General features: G+C 36.2%; 1 protein-coding gene across 8 annotated transcripts in view; it reads left to right on the forward strand.

Moving 5' to 3' along the window:
- The window catches only part of ZCCHC11 (zinc finger, CCHC domain containing 11), a 129,591-nt gene that overhangs the window by 85,946 nt on the left and 22,685 nt on the right, over positions 1-20,960 (forward strand). For all 8 annotated transcript variants that reach the window (XM_010847176.1, XM_010847171.1, XM_010847178.1 and 5 more), the window contains exons 15-24: positions 3,160-3,246; positions 7,980-8,083; positions 10,787-10,844; positions 10,927-11,030; positions 11,326-11,415; positions 13,037-13,150; positions 18,164-18,241; positions 18,390-18,567; positions 19,109-19,156; positions 19,245-19,327. In XM_010847176.1, the coding sequence (XP_010845478.1) occupies positions 3,160-3,246; positions 7,980-8,083; positions 10,787-10,844; positions 10,927-11,030; positions 11,326-11,415; positions 13,037-13,150; positions 18,164-18,241; positions 18,390-18,567; positions 19,109-19,156; positions 19,245-19,327 (944 nt within the window). The remainder of the gene's footprint in view (positions 1-3,159; positions 3,247-7,979; positions 8,084-10,786; positions 10,845-10,926; positions 11,031-11,325; positions 11,416-13,036; positions 13,151-18,163; positions 18,242-18,389; positions 18,568-19,108; positions 19,157-19,244; positions 19,328-20,960) is intronic.

A 20,960-nucleotide genomic window follows, 5' to 3' on the forward strand; every position in this document is an offset into this window, starting at 1 on the left:
GCTTTTTTAATATGCTATCTAGGTTGGTCATAACTTTCTTTCCAAGGAGTAAGCGTCTTTTAATTTCATGGCTGCAATCACCATCTGCAGTGATTTTGGAGCCCAGAAAAATAAAATCAGCCACTGTTTCCCCATCTACTTGCCATGAAGTGATGGGACCGGATGCCATGATCTTAGTTTTCTGAATGTTGAGCTTTAAGCTAACTTTTTCACTCTCCTCTTTGACTTTCATCAAGAGGCTCTTTAGTTCTTCACTTTCTACCATAAGGGTGGTGTCCTCCGCATATCTGAGGTTATTGATAATTCTCCCGACCATCTTGATTCCGACTTGTGTTTCCTCCAGCCCAGTGTTTCTCATGATGTACTCTGCATATAAGTTAAATAAGCAGGGTGACAATATACAGCCTTGACGAACTCCTTTTCCTATTTGGAACCAGTCTGTTGTTCCATGTCCAGTTCTAACTGTTGCTTCCTGACCTGCATACACGTTTCTCAAGAGGCAGATCAGGTGGTCTGACATTCCCATCTCTTTGAGAATTTTCCACAGTTTGTGGTGATCCACACAGTCAAGGCTTTGACATAGTCAATAAAGCAGAAATAGATGTCTTTCTGGAACCCTTGCTTTTTCGATGATCCAGCGGATGTTGGCAATTTGATCTCTGGTTCCTCTGCCTTTTCTAAAACCAGCTTGATCATCTGGAAGTTCATGGTTCACGTATTGCTGAAGCCTGGCTTGGAGAATTTTCAGCATTACTTTACTAGAGTGTGAGATGAGTGCAATTGTGCAGTAGTTTGAGCATTCTTTGGCATTGCCTTTCTTTGGGATTGGAATGAAAACTGCCCTTTTCCAGTCCTGTGGCCACTGCTGAGTTTTCCAAATTTGCTGGCATATGGAGTGCAGTACTTTAACAGCATCATCTTCCAAGATTTGAAATAGCTCAATTGGAATTTCATCACCTCCACTAGCTTTGTTCATAGTGATGCTTTCTAAGGCCCACTTGACATCACATTTCAGGATGTCTGGCTCTAGGTGAGTGATCACACCATCGTGATTATCGTGGTCGTGAACGTCTTTTTTGTACAGTTCTTCTGTGTATTCTTGCCATCTCTTCTTAATATCTTCTGCTTCTGTTAGGTCCCTACCATTTCTGTCCTTTATTGTGCCCATCTTTGCATGAAATGTTCCCTTGGTATCTCTAATTTTCTTGAAGAGATCTCTGCTGCTGCTGCTGCTGCTGCTAAGTCGCTTCAGTCGTGTCCAACTCTGTGCGACCCCATAGATGGCAGCCCACCAGGCTCCCCCGTCCCTGGCATTCTCCAGGCAAGAACACTGGAGTGGGTTACCATTTCCTTCTCCAATGCATGCAAGTGAAAAGTGAAAGTGAAGTCGCTCAGTCGTGTCTGACTTTTAGCAACCCCATGGACTGCAGCCTACCAGGCTCCTCCATCCATGGGATTTTCCAGGCAAGAGTACTGGAGTGGGGTGCCATAGCCTTCTCCGATAGTCTTTCCCATTCTATTGTTTTCCTCTGTTTCTTTGCATTGATCCCTGAGGAAGGCTTTCTTATCTCTCCTTGCTGTTCTTTGGAGCTCTGCATTCAAATGGGTATATCTTTCCTTTGCTCCTTTGCTTTTCGCTTCCCTTCTTTTCACAGCTATTTGTGGCTGTTTAAATTAAATAAAGAATTCAGCTCCTCAGTTAAACTAGCGCACTTCAAGTACTGATGTGTACTGGCCTGCCTTTAGCTGCTGCATGTGGCTAGTGGCTACTGCATTGGACAGTCTGGTTAGAGAACATTGCTGTCATTGCAGTTTTCTTGCACCGTATTGCTCTAAATGGATGTATACCAACCCATGTATGTACACATATTTATAAATATTTCTCTGTGACCATCTTAACCTTTATCAAGCTAAATATGAGGTTGTACTGATGTCTCCAACTCTAATACATTACCGTGTGGCTCTTTCTAGCCTCCTTTTTCTGCTTATTTGTAAATCTCCAACTCTTAACAGGGAGAAACCTGACTTCCACCATGTGCCACCCATTTATTTAATTGCTCCATTTAGGTACACATGTATGGCATTATCAGAACTGTTATCGTCTACCCCAATGGGAAGCAACTTTATCAATTAGAGTACAGTGCTTATGTGCAGTTCCTTTAACCTTCAGTCTTAAAGACTCTACTTAATTTTGAAATTATTTAGATTAGCACTGTTTCCCCCTACTCCCTTGAGTGAAGTTTTCTTACACATTTATAATACAGCAGGATTCTTTTGCTATAGACTACATTCCATCCTGAATTCCCTGACCTCTTAGATAATTTTTTAAAATTTGCGTACCATAAAGTTGACTCCTTCTTTGTACTGCAAAGTTCCGTGGGTGTTTACAAGTGCATCATGTCATATATTACCATTAGAGTATCTACAGAATAGTTTCTCCACTCTTAAAAAAAAAACACCTGTATTTCAGCTATTCAGCTTGCAACCATTGATGCTGCATTTGTTTTTCAAAAGATGAATATTAGTTTAATTCTTTACCATATTAACTCTTTGAGTCTAGAGGAAGAAATAGGAAAAAAAGACTATTCTTAAGGAGTATGTGGTTTTATTTGGAAAAATAAATGAATATAAATGAAATAACTGGAAAACTGAAAGTATAAACTGACAAGAACGAAGGAATGAAGTTTTGGAGAACGAAGGAAATTCAGTTAAGGAGAGGTCATTGAAGGCTATGATTGGTCAGAGCAGCTTATAAGGAAAATAGGAGGCATTTGAAAATAGGAGGCATTTGAGGGAACTGTTAGATTTAATTGAATTGGGTATCTAGTGTAAGTATGAGAATAGTCTTAATAGAAGGGAAAAAAACAGCATGTATATGGGAGAGAGTGGATTGTATGACAAAATATTAAATGATTTGTAGAAGAAACTGTGTCTTACAGCTGTTTCATAGCGGAAATGGTCATGTGTAATATACATAGATCTATAAAATTATTTTTCTGCACTTTCTCTGCACCTTCCTTCCCAGTAACATTTATGTGTTTAATGTCAGAAAATTCAACAAATTATGAAGAAAAATGAAGTTTTTAGGGTAAAAAATTGAAAACATTTTCATATTTCATTTTCCTTTCTTTTCTTTTTCCTTTTTTTTTTTTAACTTAGATGAATTGTCACCACCTTTTTCTGAACAACACAACAGGGAACAAATATTAATTGGCTTGGAAAAGTTTATTCAAAAAGAATATGATGGTATGTTGTATGTCAAAATTGATTGCTTTCATTATTGTAGTCACCTGGTTTGAGTTTCATTCATTTGTATAAAAGTGTTTATTTCTTCATTCATTTGTTTGTAAGTATATTGCATGTTATGTGTTAGGTACTATTCAAGTTGCTGGGGATACAGTGCTAATAAAAGAGGTGAAGCTTGCTTTCATTAAGCTTATATTATTATATTAAGAGGGGTGACAGATAATCAACTGACAAGTAAATAACAACATCAGGAAATAATAAATACTGGTAAATACAGAGGTTAAAAGGATAGTGATGAGTTATTATGGTAGTTATCTCTGGTAAGGTGACATTTGAGCAAAGCCGTGAATAATATGAAGGAGCAAGTCACTATGAATATTTAAGGAGAGAACATTCTAGAAAGGAGGAGTATTAAGTGCAAATATATCATGACTGAATTATGCTTGACATGTTTGAAAATCAGTGTGACTTGAGTGGAGTGTGTGAAGTAGATTGTCTAGAAAATTGAGGTCAGAAAGTTAACCTAGAGTTTAGATAATGAGTCTTATAGATTTTGAGAAGAAGGACTTTAAATTTTATTTTGAATGTCTCATGAGAAGCTTCTGGAGGGTCTTAACAGATAAGACCTGATCTGAAAGAATAGAGTACAGGCCCATAAGGATAGAAGCAAACAGAACATTTAGAAAGCTGTTGCATAAGTTCAGATGAAAGACATAATGGTGATTTGAAAGAGTCAATGAGAAACAAATAGAAGATATATTTTGAATGTAGAGTCAGCAGGATTTGTTGATGCGATACGTGTTAGATGTGAGAAAAAGAAAGGAGTCAAGGACAGTTTCAAAGTTTTTCATTCACTTTTTGGATGGTGCTGTTTAACTGAGATGACAAAAGTATCAAGAGCAGGGTTTAGGTATGGGGTAAAGAATCAAGAGTTCTATGGTCATATATTTGAGAAGAGGATAAAGAGTTGATATATAATCAGAATGAACTTATATCTTTACAAGGTGATCTTTTTTGTGCTACAAGATTCTAGTTTTTAATTATATTTTGCTAGTGTATATTGACCAAATCTAAGTTCCTATTATATTAAACCCATGTACATTTTTATCTGCTGATGAATGTAGGTTCTTGTATGTCTCTCAGCTGTCATTGATTTCAAGTAGGGCCTCAGAACTGAATAGGAGGATTAAGTTTTGAAAATACAGAATTTGTTATCTAAATGTGCAGGGTATAAGAGTTAATAGGGAGAATAATCCAATCCTGGTAAGCCACAACTTGTTTGAAGTAGCAACTGTTACTGAGTGACACTGAGCATGAAGGAGATAGTAAGAATAAACGTCAACATCCTAGGAATCAGTGAACTAAAATGGATGGGAATGGGTGAATTTAATTCAGATGACCATTATATCTACTCCTGTGGGCAAGAATTTCATAGAAGAAATGGAGTAGCCCCCATAATTAACAAAAGAGTCCAAAATATAGTGCTTGGGTGCAACCTCAAAAATGACAGAATAATCTTGATTTCTTTCTAAAGGAAGCCATTCAATATCACAGTAATCCAAGTCTATGCCCCTACCACCGATGCTGAAGAAGCTGAAGTTGATCAGTTCTGTGAAGACCTAGAAGACCTCCTAGAACTAACACCTAAAAAAGATATGTTCTATTCATCATCAGGGATTGAAATGCAAAAGTAGAAAGTCAAGATATATCTGGAGTAACAGGCAAGTTTGGCCTTGGAGAACAAAATGAAGCAGGGCAAAGGTTAACTGAATTCTGCCAAGAAAATGCATTTAGTCATAGCAAATACCCTTTTTCAACAACACAAGAGACGACTTTACACATGGACATCACCAAATGGTCAATACTGAAATCAAATTGATTACATTCTTTGTAGCTGAAGATGGAGAATCTGTATACAGTCAGCAAAAAAAAAAAAAAAGACCTGGAGCTGACTGTGGTTCAAATCATCAGCTTCTCATAGCAAAGTTCAGGCTTAAACTAAAGAAAACCAGGAAAAACAGTAGGCCAGCCAGATATGACTTAAATCCCGTGTGAATTCACAGAGGTAACAAATAGATTCAAGGGATTAGATTTAGTTAGCAGTGTACCTCAAGAATTATGGACAGAGGTCCGTAACATTGTATAGGAGGTAGTGAACAAAACCATGCCAAAGAAAAAGAAAAGCAAGAAGCCAAAGTGGTTTTATCTGAGGAAGCTTTGCAAAGAATGAAGAGAAGTGAAAAGCAAAGGAGAGAGTGAAAGTTACATCCAATTAAACGCAGAGTTCCAAAAAATAGCTGGAAGACACAAGAAGGCCTTCTTCAATCAACAGTGCTTAATAATAGAAGAAAACAACAAAAGGGGAAAGACTAAAGATCTCTTTAGGAAAATTGGAAAGGTCAAGGGAACATTCTGCCCAAAGATGCGCACAGTGAAAGATAAAAATGGTAGTGACCTTTGGTAGCTGAAGAGATCAAGAAGACATGGAAAGAATACACTGAGGAGCTGTGTAAAAAAGATCTCAATGAATTGAATTTCTATGATGGTGTGGTTAGTCACCCAGAATGAGACATTCTGGAGTGCAAAGTCAGGTGGGGCTTAAGAAGCACTGCTGTTAATAAAACTAGTGGATGCAATGAAATTCTGGCAGAACTAGTCAAATCTTTAAAGGATGATGCCATCAAGGTTTTGCATTTATTATGTCAGCAAATCTGGAAGGCCAAGCAGTGGCCACAGGACTGGAAAAGGTCAGTCTTCATCCCAGCTCCCAAGAAGAGTAGTACCAAAAATGTGCTAACCATCAGACAGTTGGCACTCATCTCCCACGCTAGTATGCTCATGCTTAAAATCTTGCATGCTAGGCTTCAGCATTATGTGAACCAAGAACTTCCAGATGTCTAGGCTGGGTTTAGAAAAGGAAGAGCAACTAGAGATCAAATTGCCAACATTTGCTGGATTATAGAGAAAGCAAGGGAATTTCAGAAAAACATCTATCTCTGTTTCATTGACTACACTAAAGCCTTTGACTGTGTGGATCATGACAAACTGTGGAAAGCTCTTTGAGAGACAGGAATACCAGACCATCTTACCTGTCACCTGAGAAACCTGTATGCAGGTCAAGAAGCAACAGTTAGAACCCTGTATGGAACAACTGATTGGTTCAAGATTGAGAAAGGAGTATGAAGGACTGTTTGCTGTCACCCTGTTTGTTTAACCTATATGCTGAGCACATCATGAGAAATGCCAGGCTGGATGAGCTACAAGCTGGAATCAAGATAGGTGGGAGAAACATCAACAACCTCAGATATGCAGATGATACCACTCTAATGGCAGAAAGTGAAGAGGAACTAAAGAGCCTCTTGATGAGGGTAAAGGAAGAGAGTGAAAGAGCCGGCTTAAAACTAAATATTAAAAAAAACTAAGATCGTGGCATCTGGCCCCACTACGGCATGGCAAATAGAAGGGGAAAAGGTGGAAGTAGTGACAGATTTCCTCTTCATGGGCTCTAAAGTCATTGCAGATGGTTGACTGTAGCCATGAAATCAGAAGGCAATTGCTTTTTGGCAGGAAAGTGATGACAAACCTAGACAGTGTGTTGAAAAGCAGAGCCATTACTCTGACAACAAAGGTCCATATAATAAAGGCTACGGTTGTCCCAGTGTTTGGGTACAGTTATGAGAGCTGGACTGTAAAGAAGGCAGAACACCAAAGAATTGATGCCTTTGAACTATGGTGCTGGAGAAGACTCGTGAAAGTCCTTTGGACAGCAAGGAGATTGAACCAGTCATTCTTAAGGGACATCAACCTTAAATATTTACTGGAAGGACTGATGCTGAAATTGAAGTTCAGGTATTTTGGTCATCTGATGCAAACAGCCGACTCATTGGAAAAGTCCGTGGTGCTGGGAAAGATTGAGGGCAGAAGGAGAAGAGGTTGTCAGAGGATGAGATGGCTGGATGGCATCACTGATGCAATGAACATGAACTTGGGCAAACTCTGGGAGATGATGAGGGACAGGGAGACCTGGTGTGCTGCAGTCCACGGGGTTGCAAAGAATTGTACACAGCTGGGCAACTGAACAACAACAAAGCATGAAGGAATAACCCTATTATAATTTATATCAAATGGATTAATCCCTCACTTTTAGAGGAGGATTAATTCTATATACTGAGGTGATATTTGTAAAATTATTTGAATTGTGCCCTAAAAAAACCCAGTTTATTTCCAAGAAATAAATCTCTAAATGTTGATTTTAACTATTGGTATTGATGGTGAAAATGAATAAAAGTAGATGAGTTTATGAGATAGTTATGTTGGAAGAAGCTAAAGGACTTGGTAAGAGTATGAATGTGGAAGTCGAGAGGTGTTAAGAACCACTTGTTTATTTCTGGTGTAGACAGCTGAGTAGACGATGATCCTCTTTGCTGAGAAACAGGGATTATAGGGATAATAGTAGATTTGAGGTGAAGTTGCTAGTTTAGTATGCACTTGTTGAATTTATGATGTCTGTGGAAAAATGGAAAAAACAGTTTGATATACAGGTGTAGGATTTTGGTTAGAACATTTGGGCTTTAGGTGAGTGTTTTGGAATTTTTCGGTACATTTGCCAGTGGTAGGTAATTTAAGCTGTGGAATTGGGTAAGATCATCCTGTGGTAGGCCATTAGTAGTTCATAGAAGATTTGTCTTTCCTGGTAATTATACAACTTTTGACTTTTGTTTTTCTTTACTTAGAAAAGGCAAGATTGTGCTTATTTGGCTCTTCTAAGAATGGATTTGGATTTCGTGATAGTGATCTGGATATTTGTATGACACTTGAAGGCCACGAAAATGCAGAGGTAAGAGTTATTTAGTGTTTGGAAAGGGATGTGGAAGTATATTTTCTTCCAATGATGAATCTGTTTTTAATTTTGTATGTAGAATTGATAAAAATGTGTGAAGTCATTCTTTGGATAAATATATTAGCAGTAGCAGTGTTTGAAATGTAAAAACATTAGCATTATTGTTTTAAAAGACATTCAAGTATTTGAGTAAATATACTGTTCAGTGATTTTATGATGTGAAACCCATGTCATCAATAGTTACAAGTGCTTTTCAATGAATTTTTGAAAAAAATATGCCATAGAGTTGGAATTTTTTTCTTTAGAGCCAGTGAGAAACTGTTGCTTTAGTTTGGGTAGGGAACATTGATCTCACTTATACCATCTTTTCATATCTCTTCTGTTAGGTGATGTCTCTGTATCACTAAAGATAGAAGATAAAGGTGGACATTTAATTTATAAATGGATTGTGTTCTGCAAGTTAATTATGATTTGGGGGCACTCAAAGCACATTTTTTTCTGTAGAAGAATTGTTATAAATGATGCATTCTAAGATAGCTTTTAGAAACTCATTTTGGGGTGGGAAGGGGAACTAACATTTGAGTCCCCAGTATACACTTTTACATACATTTCTCATTTCACTCTTACAACCACCTTCGAGGTAGATAATTTCCCCCATTTTACAGATGAGGAAACTGAGGCTTTGAGAGATAAACTGACTTGCTCAAGTTCACACAGCTAGTAAATGTTGGAGCCGGGATTCATACCCAGGTCTGTCTGTCTCCAGAGTTCACGCTCTTTCCGTTGTATCCCACTGCTTCTCTGTAATTTATTTAACCCATAATGTAGTTGAAATATAGTACTAATAGTACTGTAGAACCTAACCACTACTTTCTGAGATTGAAAGCTTTCTGAGTTACACCATGAGATGCCAGGAGCAAACCTTCCCCCCAGAGCAGTCTCAGCAGTGGGAGTGGGTACTTATGTTTTCCTTCTTTGTGTGCCAGGCCTCAACAGTGGGAATAAGATTGTCCAAGCTCCATAAAGAAAGAGAGTGAATGGACAAGAAAGAAGTGTCCCAAGCCTTCCTAGCAACAACTAGAAAAGGAGGGTATCCCTGTAGTTGCTTGTTTCTTTACCAGCATAGCTATTGGGATTTATGTTTCCAATTCAGGGACTGCTTGCAAGATTGGGGTGAGGCCAAGCTTCTGGCATCTTTAGTGGTGTCAGTATACCCTCTGTTGTATTATAAAAGAATTCAGCAGAATAGTGTATCTGTGAAATAGCTTTTTTAAAAAAAATTTCTTTTCATTGTTAGAACCAAAGAAAAGATGGCACTGATGCCTGGTAGATGCTTATTTCTTGTCTCAAGAAATTGCTTCTGGTGTTAATATCTTTTTGTTCTATAAAGAAACTGAAGAGTTGTAAATTTTTTAGTTCTCCTTAACTAACTTCTACTCAATGCCATCTACTTGGGAAGATGGCATTCTGAAGGACAGAATTCCCTCTTCCATTCTGAAGGGCAGGAATTGAGGGAATAGGAAATAGTTTTTACCCAGGGAGGAGGTTAGAGTTTAGATTTCTTCTATGTAAAATTTAATAATTAGACCTCTAATCACTAAGGGTTTATATATTGTATAGTGTCTGTGCCATTCACACTGGAAAGTTGAAACAATGAAAAATACTAAATTTTTTTTCAGATGAGCCATAATTGAAACTTTTTAATTTAGTATAAATCGTATTTTTGTATAATAAAAATAACATCTTTTATTATGGATTAATTCTAAGGATTCCCTTGAAATCCTCAGGTTAAGCTGCAGTGGCTGCTCTTCTCTTGTAGCTAAAAAGGAACATTTTGGGGATATGAAAAAGTGATTTTAGTAGTAGGTATAGCCATTGAGCTTAGTCCAGTTAGTTTATGCCATTATCTTCCTGTTCCTTATATTATGATTATTGTTACCGTATCAGCTTTGCTGTCTAGTTTTTAAATAACCAACACATTTAAATTGGCAGAGGTGGGAGGTTTTTTTGGAAGAAGGAGGTGTTGGTAATGGTAGGATGATTTTTCTTCTCCTCATCAACATATAATAATAAATGACAGACTTAAAGTGCAACTGTGTATGAAGTATGCTGCTGAATGATTTACCTAGGTGTCTCATGTAATCTTCCAGATACTTTACAGAGTATGAGTTTATGTTTATCTTGATTTTATAAAATAGTAGTATGACACTCAAGAGAGGTTAAGGATCTAGTCAAAGTCAGTACTTTGGTTCAAGCTAGTCAGTACTTAGGTTCAAGATTTGAATCCAAGTTTGTCTAAATTTAGAGCCTATGTTCTTAATCACTATACTGTTTTGTCTTCACCAAACCCATCTCTGGTTGTTTATCGGTGTATTTTAAAACATTATTTCCCTGTTTTTGTGATTCTCAAACTTTAATGCAGATTTGAATTACCTGGGCATATTGTTACTATGCAGATTATGATTTAGTAGATGGCAGTAGGGGTTTAGATTCTGCATTTCTATCAAGTTTCCATTTGTTGGTGATACTGCAGGTCTATGGACCCATGTTCTTTGACCACTGAGGTTATGTAGATCTTCTGGCTGGAGATTTTATATGCTAGTATTAAATGTCTAGATTAAAATAGAATTTGTACAAGGCCAAGTTAAGTCAGACAGACTTATTTATTTATTAATTTAATTATTTATTTTTGTTTTTTAGAAATTAAATTGTAAGGAAATAATTGAAAATTTGGCAAAAATTCTTAAGAGACATCCAGGTATGAACTTTAAAACAAAAAGAATTTTTTTCAGTTTTATGAAAATTGTTTAACCTAGTAAAGTTTTGTTTTTTTTAATCAGGTTTAAGAAACATTTTGCCTATAACTACTGCCAAAGTGCCTATAGTAAAATTTGAACACAGGCGAAGTGGTTTAGAAGGCGATATCAGTTTATATAATACATTGGTAAGTTTCACTGTTTGTAAAGACCCAGGTATGTTTACAGTCATCATTTTAAAAGTTTGCAGATCACTGACTATACCTCTATGTTTAAAACTTATGAATGTGAGCAGTATAAGGGAAAAAATTTTATTGATCATTTTAACATTTTCTGCAGATTGAAAATTAGTTTTTGCTTGACTCCCATACAGGTATTTTAAGTTTAACATCTGTTTGGATGTTCATTTTACCTTTTTATCTGATCTGTAAGTTTAATTTTAGTAAATTTGAAGTGCTTTCAAATATGTATTTTGTTTTTCAGGCTCAGCATAACACAAGAATGCTAGCTACATATGCAGCTATTGATCCTAGAGTACAGTACTTGGGATATACAATGAAAGTATTTGCTAAGGTATTTGTGATCCACTTTGTTATAATACTTATGATATTAAGGTAAAACATATTGATGTCAGACTTGTGAAAAATGTTTTCTCAGTTTTGTTTACCTGAGCTTTTAAGAAGAGACTGTCAATATTAATGGGTTTAAAAGTATACCTGTTAGACTAGGTTGATTCTTCGTTTTTCCTGGGTTTGCTGTATTCTCAAGGGTAACGTTCTAGTAAATTTCTCATAGTATAATTTCTCAGTGATGATTTTCAGCCCCAAGCATGAGAGTTGGCATGCGAAGTTAAAAAGCTCTGGATTAGGAGATCTGGTATTTGGATTTTAGTTCAGTTCAGTCACTCAGTCGTGTCCGACTCTTTGCAACCGCATGGACTGCAGCACGCCAGGCTTCCCTGTTCATTACCAGCTCCCAGAGCTGGCTCAAACTCATTTCGATTTAGTGGTAAATTTTTCTGGCCAAGAAAACAAAGCAATACCAATAAAACCTAATGTTTCCTCTATTATCACACTTAAAATACTCAATAATGTTTTCTTGATTGTTCTACTCCATGTATGAACTCCATGAGGATTGAGGCCTCTGTATCTTTATTTCAATGTAGTGTCTGCTTTATGGGTAGCTGCTCAGTAAATAGGTAATTTTGTGAATGTGTTGGTGGAAGGGTTTTAGTAGGGGAGTGACTCAGTTATGTTTTCATTTCATAAAGCCCATTCTTCCAAAAGGGAGACATACTTGTTTAAATATTTCTATACGTGTCTTTATGGATAGTAAGTCATCTTAGAAAAGAAGGGCATCCAGCGACATACTACAGATCATATTCAGTACAGCTAGTCTTCTATATTCATTTCACCAAATAACTCCAACATGACAGATCCTCGCTCTAGTGGAGTTTTGGTAATGAAATCACGTGGTTCATGTTAAAGAAATCGTTCTTCTCCCTCCCTTTATGTCAGAAAATCTCCCTTCCCCATCTGTCTCTTAACCAACCATTGCCTCTTGTTAGAGGCAAACAGTGTTAAACATTCCTCTGTATCCTTCTATAAATATATTATTCCAGTACAAGCAAATATATACATTTCCTACCTCTTTTTTTATTATGGATATAATATACTGAGAACATTGTTTTGTATTTTGCTTTTTTAACTGAGCAGTAGATATTGGAAATTATTTCCTATTAGTATACTAAGGGTTTACTTTTTTTTTTTTTAATGGTTACATACTATTCTGTTGTGTGGATACTCATCAGTTTTTTAAACCTGTATTTTACTGATGAGCTTTTAAGAAAGATCCCATATTTTGCTATTAAAATAGTGCTACAATAAAAATCTTAGTCATTTCATGTGTTTTTGGCATATTTACAGGATAAATTCTTAGAATTGATATATTAAAGGAGATGTGCTTTTGTAATTTTGATATTGTCAAATTATTCTTCATAAAATTTACACTGATGTATACTTTTATCTGTAATGTGTAAGAGTGCCTATTTACGCATACCCTCTGTAACAGTTTATTTTTGAACTTTTGGGTATTTGACAGTTTGATGAGTTTAAAAATGGTGTTTTAAGGTAGCCAATACTTGTGCATGGAATAAGATTCTGAAGTTTTATTTTCAATCATTATGTTTTTTTAGCGATGTGACATTGGGGATGCTTCTAGGGGAAGTTTATCTTCATATGCTTATATCCTTATGGTGCTGTACTTTCTGCAGCAGAGAAAACCACCTGTTATCCCAGTTCTACAAGAGGTAAGTGTTTAAGAAAATTATAAAGTCATTTCTTGTGACAGCAATAGATCTAAATATAGTAGACCTTGCTCAGTTCATGAGATCATGAGGGATTTTTCTATCATGAATGGCCTAAGTTTTCTTCTTCCATTAATGGTATAATCAAACAATGAACCTTTGGGAGAGTTTATTATGGGAGAATATAGACTACTGAAAGAACATTAGAGGAATAGAACTATTGAATACCTTTTGCAGCGTTTTTGTATTTTACAGCCTTAGAATGCTGCCAATGATTATGAAATTTGTAACCATTCAAAAACTTAAACAGTCTCTCAGATGAAAATACATAGTTTCTTCTTTCCAGAGTATTCTCCCTCCTTGTGCTTGGCAACGAAGCTTGATTTTGTTGAAAGTTAAAAGTGTTAGTCACTCAGTCATGTCCAACTCTTTGCAACTCCGTGATCTGTCCATGGAATTCTCCAGGCAAGAATACTGGAGTGAGTTGCCATTTCCTTCTCCAGGGGATCCTCCCATCTCAGGGATCCAACCCGGGTCTTCCTTCCTGCATTGCAGGCAGATTCTTGAGAAGGGAAGCCTGAAGTTTGATTTATTCTGTATATGTTTTGGTCAACTTTGTGAATTTTGATTGAGGAAAAAATTCAAGGAAATTCTTTCTTATCTCTGTAAGGTCATGTCAGTTGTATTAAGCATAAGAATATACATCAAAAGAAACATATTATATTTACTCAGATTTGGTGACTCATAGAGGCTTGTTATAGCCCATTTATACTCTCTAAAATAGAACCAAAAGAATTCTTAATCATCATCTGTTCCTCCTTTTTCTTGGCACAAAGTGAATGAGCAAGCCTTGGGGTGGATCAAAGTCTAATTTCTTAGAAAGGTGGTTATTTTGAGGTAGGCAGTAACCATCAGAATTATTTGGAAAATCACATATTCTGATTTCACGTTAACTTTGGTCATCATAGCAAAGATGTATATTGTAAAATAATAAGCCATATTGTGTGCCAGATGGCCTTAGTAAGTTTTTTAAAGTTCTAATGAATGCCATGTGGTTTTAACAGCATTTCCTTCCCTCTTTTAAACAAATAGTGGGAGAGAAAAAATTTAAATATCCTTTTCTAACAGAAAAGTTTAAGTTGCTTGAATCTGTGTTGAGTGATGTTTATTTTTTACCAAGTTTGTTCACTATAGAATATTTAAAATTTTGCATGAATTAGTTAAGCCTGCCAAAGCCAAGGTTATTCTCTATATTAGTCTAATTCTTGTTAAGGCTTTAAATTTGGAGATCTTATGCATAATTGCCCCAATAATATTATAGCAGCCATTTGCTATACTTTGCTATGCCTTTGATAGAATACTGTGATTAACCCAAATGGAACGCAAAGTTTGTTTTCATTGTGGTTTGTCTCTGTTCTCTCATTATGTTACCCATGGATGAAGAGTTATTGAGGCAGCGTGATATAATGGAAAGACGATGATATAATGGGCAGACCATGGTTTTGGAGTCAGAGTTAATTGATCTGAATCCTGATTTTAACATGTGGCCTTCAATAAGCTGCCTGACTACCACTAGTCTTAATTTTATCTTTTGTAAAAATGTAATAATAGTAGTATTATTTCAGTGTTGATATAAGGAACAGAGACATCAAATGGTTTTGAATGCAGTAGATGCTAAAGTAGGAATTTATAAATGGTGGTTGCTTTTATTATTACTTTTATTATTATCATTAGCAGCTTTATTAATATTATTATTGGAAAATTGTAGGTAGGATTGCTGTAGCCAACTTCAAGAACTGTTCCATTATCTGCTTAACAGACAGTGATTGATGAAATGAGAGACAGTCCATGGAATGTTTTCCATCATAATGAGCTCTGATTGTGGGGGGCTTTGTGATACATATGAACTGATGATAAATGGATTTTTGCTTCTGGCCTTTTTTGCTTGTCATATGGGACCCCATTGTCCATTGCTCTGGCATCATTTAAGTATTGATCATTGGCATCGATCAACTTTTAAGGGTAAGGATATGTTTAATGAAGCTGATGATCTTTGACTCCATTTGTAACTGAACTTAGACTTTAAGTGACTGGGTATAATAAGTAAGGCTTTGCTGAGTGTTATTCATGATCAACAATACAGAATTCTTTAGGTCAAAGGAACTTTTCTAAGCAAGATGATTTTGCTGTATTCTAGCAATCATTGTAAGTAAAAGTAAATTTTCACATAAAAATTAATACCAAGAGAAGATTAGGGAGTGTTAGTCACAATTGATATTATGAACTATGTTTTCTTAGCTTCTATCAGCTTAAAAATTGAAATTGAATGGATGAACCTTGAGGACATTATGCTAAGTGAAATGAACCAGTCACAAAAGGACAAATACTATATGATTCCATTTATAGGAGGTACCTAGCGTAGTCAGATACATGGAGACAGAAAGTAGAATGATGGTTGCCAGGGCTGGAGAGAGAGAGGCATGGGAAACTATTGTTTAATAGGTTCAGAGTTTCATTTGTGTAAGATGAGAAAAATTCTGTGAATGGATAATGGTGATGGTAGCACAGTGATGTGAATGTGATTAATGCCACTGAACTGTACTCTTAAAAATGCTTGAAGATGATAAGCTTTATATATATTTTACCACAACTAAAAAATTACAGTTTAAATATTCCAGTAGATACTAAAATATCATAATACAAAATAAGAAAGACTTGTTTGGTGAGGTTTTAGAGGGAAGACTTGAGTGCTTGAGTAGAGAATGATTGGCATTGAGAGAAAGAAAAAGAAACAAAGAAGGTGGGGCCTTCTTTGGTGATCCAGTGGAAAAGACTCCACGCTCCCAATGCAGGGGGCCCAGGTTCTATCCCTGGGAGGGGAACTAGATCCTATGCTGTAACTAGGTGTCTGCATGCCAAAACTAAAGATCCCACAGGCCACAACTAAGACCCGATGTAGCCAAATCAATGATAAATTTTTAAGACAAGAAAGAGAACGTAGATATGTTTTGTATGTGTGTGTGTGTGTTTAAGAGAAAGAGAGGACAATATTAGTACTTCCAAGGGCTGAAACAGTGAAAAGTTAGGCTCTATGAAACATGATAGGTCATTAAAACAGGTGGCAAATCAGTGATTAAAGGCTCTCCAGAGCCCTCAGGTTCAGTTTACTGTGTTATTAGCCAACATGATTGGGTTTGGATGTTGGTTATTTCTCAAAAGTAGGAATCTATTGAAATAATCAAAGTCTAAAGAGGCAGCTTGTATAATAGCACCTTAATCTACGAAGGCAAGATGTTATACTTTTGCCCCTTTAAAACCTTTTTTTTCTTCCTTGAGTGTAGGATCCCATGTCTCTTATTTTAGATATTAATACCTGTAATTGCTGGACTTTCTCTTTTTTGATTTATGGAATGTTGCAATTTATGCTAGATGATTCTTGGTAACTGTGTTTGTTTAAATTATATGTAAATAGTAAAAGGCCAGGTATTAGTTTAGGTCCCTGGAAACCTGATCTTTATGTAAACATGCTTACAGAGTAAATATATTCATTCAACAGACATGTATTAAGTATTCTCTATATGGCAGGCTTTGATGTGGTAGGAGTTTTGGCTCTAGATGTCAGTTATAGTCCTTGCCCACAAGGAACTTAAACCTAAGAGTGAAACTAGAGGGACAGACATGCAGTTAATTTTATAATTAACTGTCTCATTTAAAATGGAAGGAGCCATGGGGAGCACCTTAGCTAATGGTTTTAAAGTCTATTTTGATAAGTTCTGTGCTTAGTCAGACTGCTCAGTCATGCCCAACTCTTTGCGACCCCATGAACAATAGCTCACCAGGCTCCTCTGTCCATGGGCATTCTCCAGGCAAGAATACTGGAGTGGGTTGCCATGCCCTCCTCCAGGGAATCTTCCCAACCCAGGAATCTAACCCAGGTCTTTTGCATTGCAGGAGGATTCTTTGAGCCACCAGGGAAGCCCTGACAAGCTCTGAGAGCTCTTTAAAATGTGTGTGAGGAGTGGAGGAAGGAAAAGATAGGCTGTAATTTTCTCCACTCAGGCTTTTATCAGAGTACCTCTGTTTTACTGTTGAACTTCCAAGAAGAATCCATTTTAGGAAGGGGTTCTAACAGTTTGAAAGAAACATAAAATTTGAAAACAACTGACCTAATTAATCTAATCTCTCTTTTTTTTTTTTCCATTGGGAAAACTGAGGATTTCGAAGGATAATTGTCTTGTCCAGAATTATTAGTTGGCAGGACTAAGACTAGAAATGAGGTCTGCTGACTCTGCACTTATCCCAGCTTTTTACTTTATTGCATCTCTTTCTTAAAGCTCCTATAAGAAATAAGTCTCAAAATTCCTTATAGAGGTCAGTTGTACCTGTACAATCATCTTATGAAATTCTTCTAGTAGAATAGCATTATCTTCCCCCCTTTCCTTAGGACAGGGAATTACTATTCATAATTAATCATGAAGATTTCACAATATTTATCAAAATGTCAAGAAAAGCTATCTAATATTCTATTTAAAAGAGAATCAGTGTCCAGGCCCTTTTCAGCCTCATCTGATACACATAATTGATTAAAGGTACTAGAGCTGTTCCCCACAACAGCTTCTTTGATTTCCTTAAGATTTACAGTCAGTGAGTATTATCTCTTATGGATTTCTGCATCTGTGATCCTTTGATGAAAATGCCATTTTCATTTATTTTTTTAGTTTTACTTAATTAAACTTGGGCTGGATGTGTTTTGATAGACCAAATAGATAACATCAAATGTATCATTTGGACAGTCTGGTGCTCTCAAGATACCTTTTCCCAGCTTTGGTCTTTCAGATACATTTTATTCATTTTCATTAATAACTTGACATAAAATTATGCCATCTTGACATGTTCCTTTTGGAATAAATATTTCAATATGTCTATTATATGTAAATTCTAAAATGATGTGAAGGTATTTAGGCTTTGAGTTGGATGACTTGAAATCTAATAATAAAATTGATTTTCTTAATGCAGATCTTTGATGGAAAACAGATTCCACAGAGAATGGTTGATGGATGGAATGCTTTTTTCTTTGATAAAACAGAAGAACTGGTAATTTCTTCATAGTTTTTATGTTGTGGAATGTTCACTGATACATGTTAGGATTTGCATAATTTAATAATTTTACTTGGATTTGGGATCTATATTTTGGATAAGTATAGATAGATATGTCACTCTCCTTTTTTTCTTCTCACCTTAGAAAAAACGTTTACCTTCACTTGGAAAGAACACAGAAACATTAGGAGAGCTTTGGTTGGGACTGCTTCGCTTCTATACTGAAGAATTTGATTTCAAAGAATATGTAATTAGCATTCGGCAGAAAAAACTGTTGACAACTTTTGAGAAGCAGTGGACATCAAAATGTATTGCCATTGAAGGTAATCATTCATCTGATATTAATTAGGAACAAAACAAAGCAAAACAAGACAAAAGCAGAATTTTTAAAATATATTTTTAATTGAACAATAATTGCTTTATAATATTGCTTTGGTTTCTGCCATACATCAACATGAATTAGCCGTAAGTATACATATGTCCACTCCCTCTTGAACCTTCCTCCCACCTCTCACTCTTCCCACCCCGCTAGGTTGTTATGGAATCTGAATTTGAGTTCTCTGAGTCATACAGCAAATTTCCTTTGAAAAGCTAGAATTTTATTTGGCTAATGAAATTGAGAGGGAAACTGAAACACATTAGAATTTGGAAGATATTTCCTTGTGTTTTTTTTTTTTTATCCTTTTTTTATCCTCCAGTTTCCATCCTTTAATCTGTAATTATAAAAAAATAATTTCTAAAAAAAAAAATAATAATTTCTGACTTTGGTCTGTGTTACTTAGTATTAGACTCTAGTTATGGTTACTAAGTATATTTATGTTACAGTGAGCTTCTTAATTAAAGAATAAAATATTTCTTTTCTAGATCCTTTTGATTTGAATCATAACCTTGGTGCTGGAGTTTCTAGAAAAAGTAAGTTTTAAATATAGAAATACCCTGCTTTTAAAGCTCTTACACCTTAAGGTCTGGATCTTCATTGTTTTTCTTCTTTTTTCAATAGTGACCAATTTCATCATGAAAGCATTTATCAATGGAAGGAAACTTTTTGGTACCCCTTTTTATCCACTCATTGGCAGAGAAGCTGTAAGTTTACATAATTCGAATTCTGAGTCTTTTCTGTTTTCCTGTAGAACTTTTTTTTTTGTAGTATAAGAAACCTAATCCTGTTACAAGTTGGTGTTAGGAATAGGGGAAAAGATGGTTATAACTCCCTCTGTCTTTTCTTATTGCACTTACCATAGTCTATAGTGAAATATCTGTTGGCTATATTTTATCTGTTTTTTTAATCTATTCGTTAAATTCTGTCTCTCCCACTAGACTGTTTAGCTCCATGAGGACAGAGGCCATGTCTGTGAGGTTTACCATCATATTGCCAGTGCTTGTCATAATTTCTGGCACATAGGATGCATCAAATAAGCATTTGTTAAACAAGTGAGAGTTGATAGGACTCAGGATCCTTTAATTGTGAATCTGAGGTGCTCCCTACTGCCTCTCTTCTATCGCTAGAAATCTTGGTGAAAATACAAACAGAGAAGTCAGTACCAAAGTATCAATGTGAAAGTGAAAGGGTTAGTTGCTCAGTCATGTCTGACTCCTTGCAACCTATGGACTGTATGTAGCCCACCAGGCTCCTCTGTCCATTGGATTTCCCAGGCAAGAATACTATAGTGCGTAGTCATTCTCTTCTTCTAGGAGCTCTTCCCAACCCAGGGATCAAACCTGGGTCCCCTGCACTGTAAACAGATTCTTTATTGTCTGAGCCACCAGGGAAGCCCAAAATATTGATAAAACTTTATTATTTGCTGAGGCTTCTGCTTTAATTGTGATACAGCCCTTGGTAAGCTGAACTAATGGTATGGAACTAAGAGTTCCACTTCACCCCCTGAACTGGGGGGTGTAGTGTCCCCCATTCCTTTTGGTCTTATCTGGTTTAGGTTGCTTTCTAATGGGTGGATATCACAGTCTCACAGAGAAAGAAGGAAGAAATCTTAAAAGAGAAACAATGTCTCTGTTATTGCATAATAAATATCTTTGATCTTGTTCAGTTTCATCACTCTTGCTTGTTGGGGTGAGAAAAGCAGAAAAAGTCTAGAGCTTTTTTCCTTTGAAGCAGTTTTGATAGTCCTGATTCATAGGCTGCTGCTGCTAAGTCACTTCAGTTGTGTCCGACTCTGTGCAACCCCATAGACGGCAGCCCACCAGGCTCCCCCATCCCTGGGATTCTCCAGGCAAGAACACTGGAGTGGGTTGCCATTTCCTTCTCTAGTGCAAGAAAGTGAAAAGTGAAAGTAAAGTCGCTCAGTCGTGTCCAACTCTCAGCGACTCCATGGACTGCAGCCCACCAGGCTCCTCCATCCATGGGATTTGGAGTGGGGTGCCATTGCCTTCTCCGATTCATAGGCAGTGGGGGTGATAATAATTGTAATCAAAATAAAATAACAGTAAAATTTGAAATGGCGCAAAAGTCATGCAGAAGCAAAATATATAACAAAAGGAAAATATAGTGATAATTTTACTAATATATTAAAATAACAATAAATGAAAAGCACAGTCAAATCAGAATAAATATGGTGATGCACTGATAAAGCATTTTACTTGAAAATCATGGAAATTCTATTAGTATGTGTGCATGCATGTGTTTTCTAGAAACCTAGCAGTTTCATGCAGTCAGACTTTTTAGTGAAATACTAACATAGAATCCTCTTGAATGTGATTT

This window comes from Bison bison, unplaced genomic scaffold, assembly GCF_000754665.1.
Source record: "Bison bison bison isolate TAMUID 2011002044 unplaced genomic scaffold, Bison_UMD1.0 scf7180017864244, whole genome shotgun sequence".
NCBI classification, from domain to species: domain Eukaryota; kingdom Metazoa; phylum Chordata; class Mammalia; order Artiodactyla; family Bovidae; genus Bison; species Bison bison.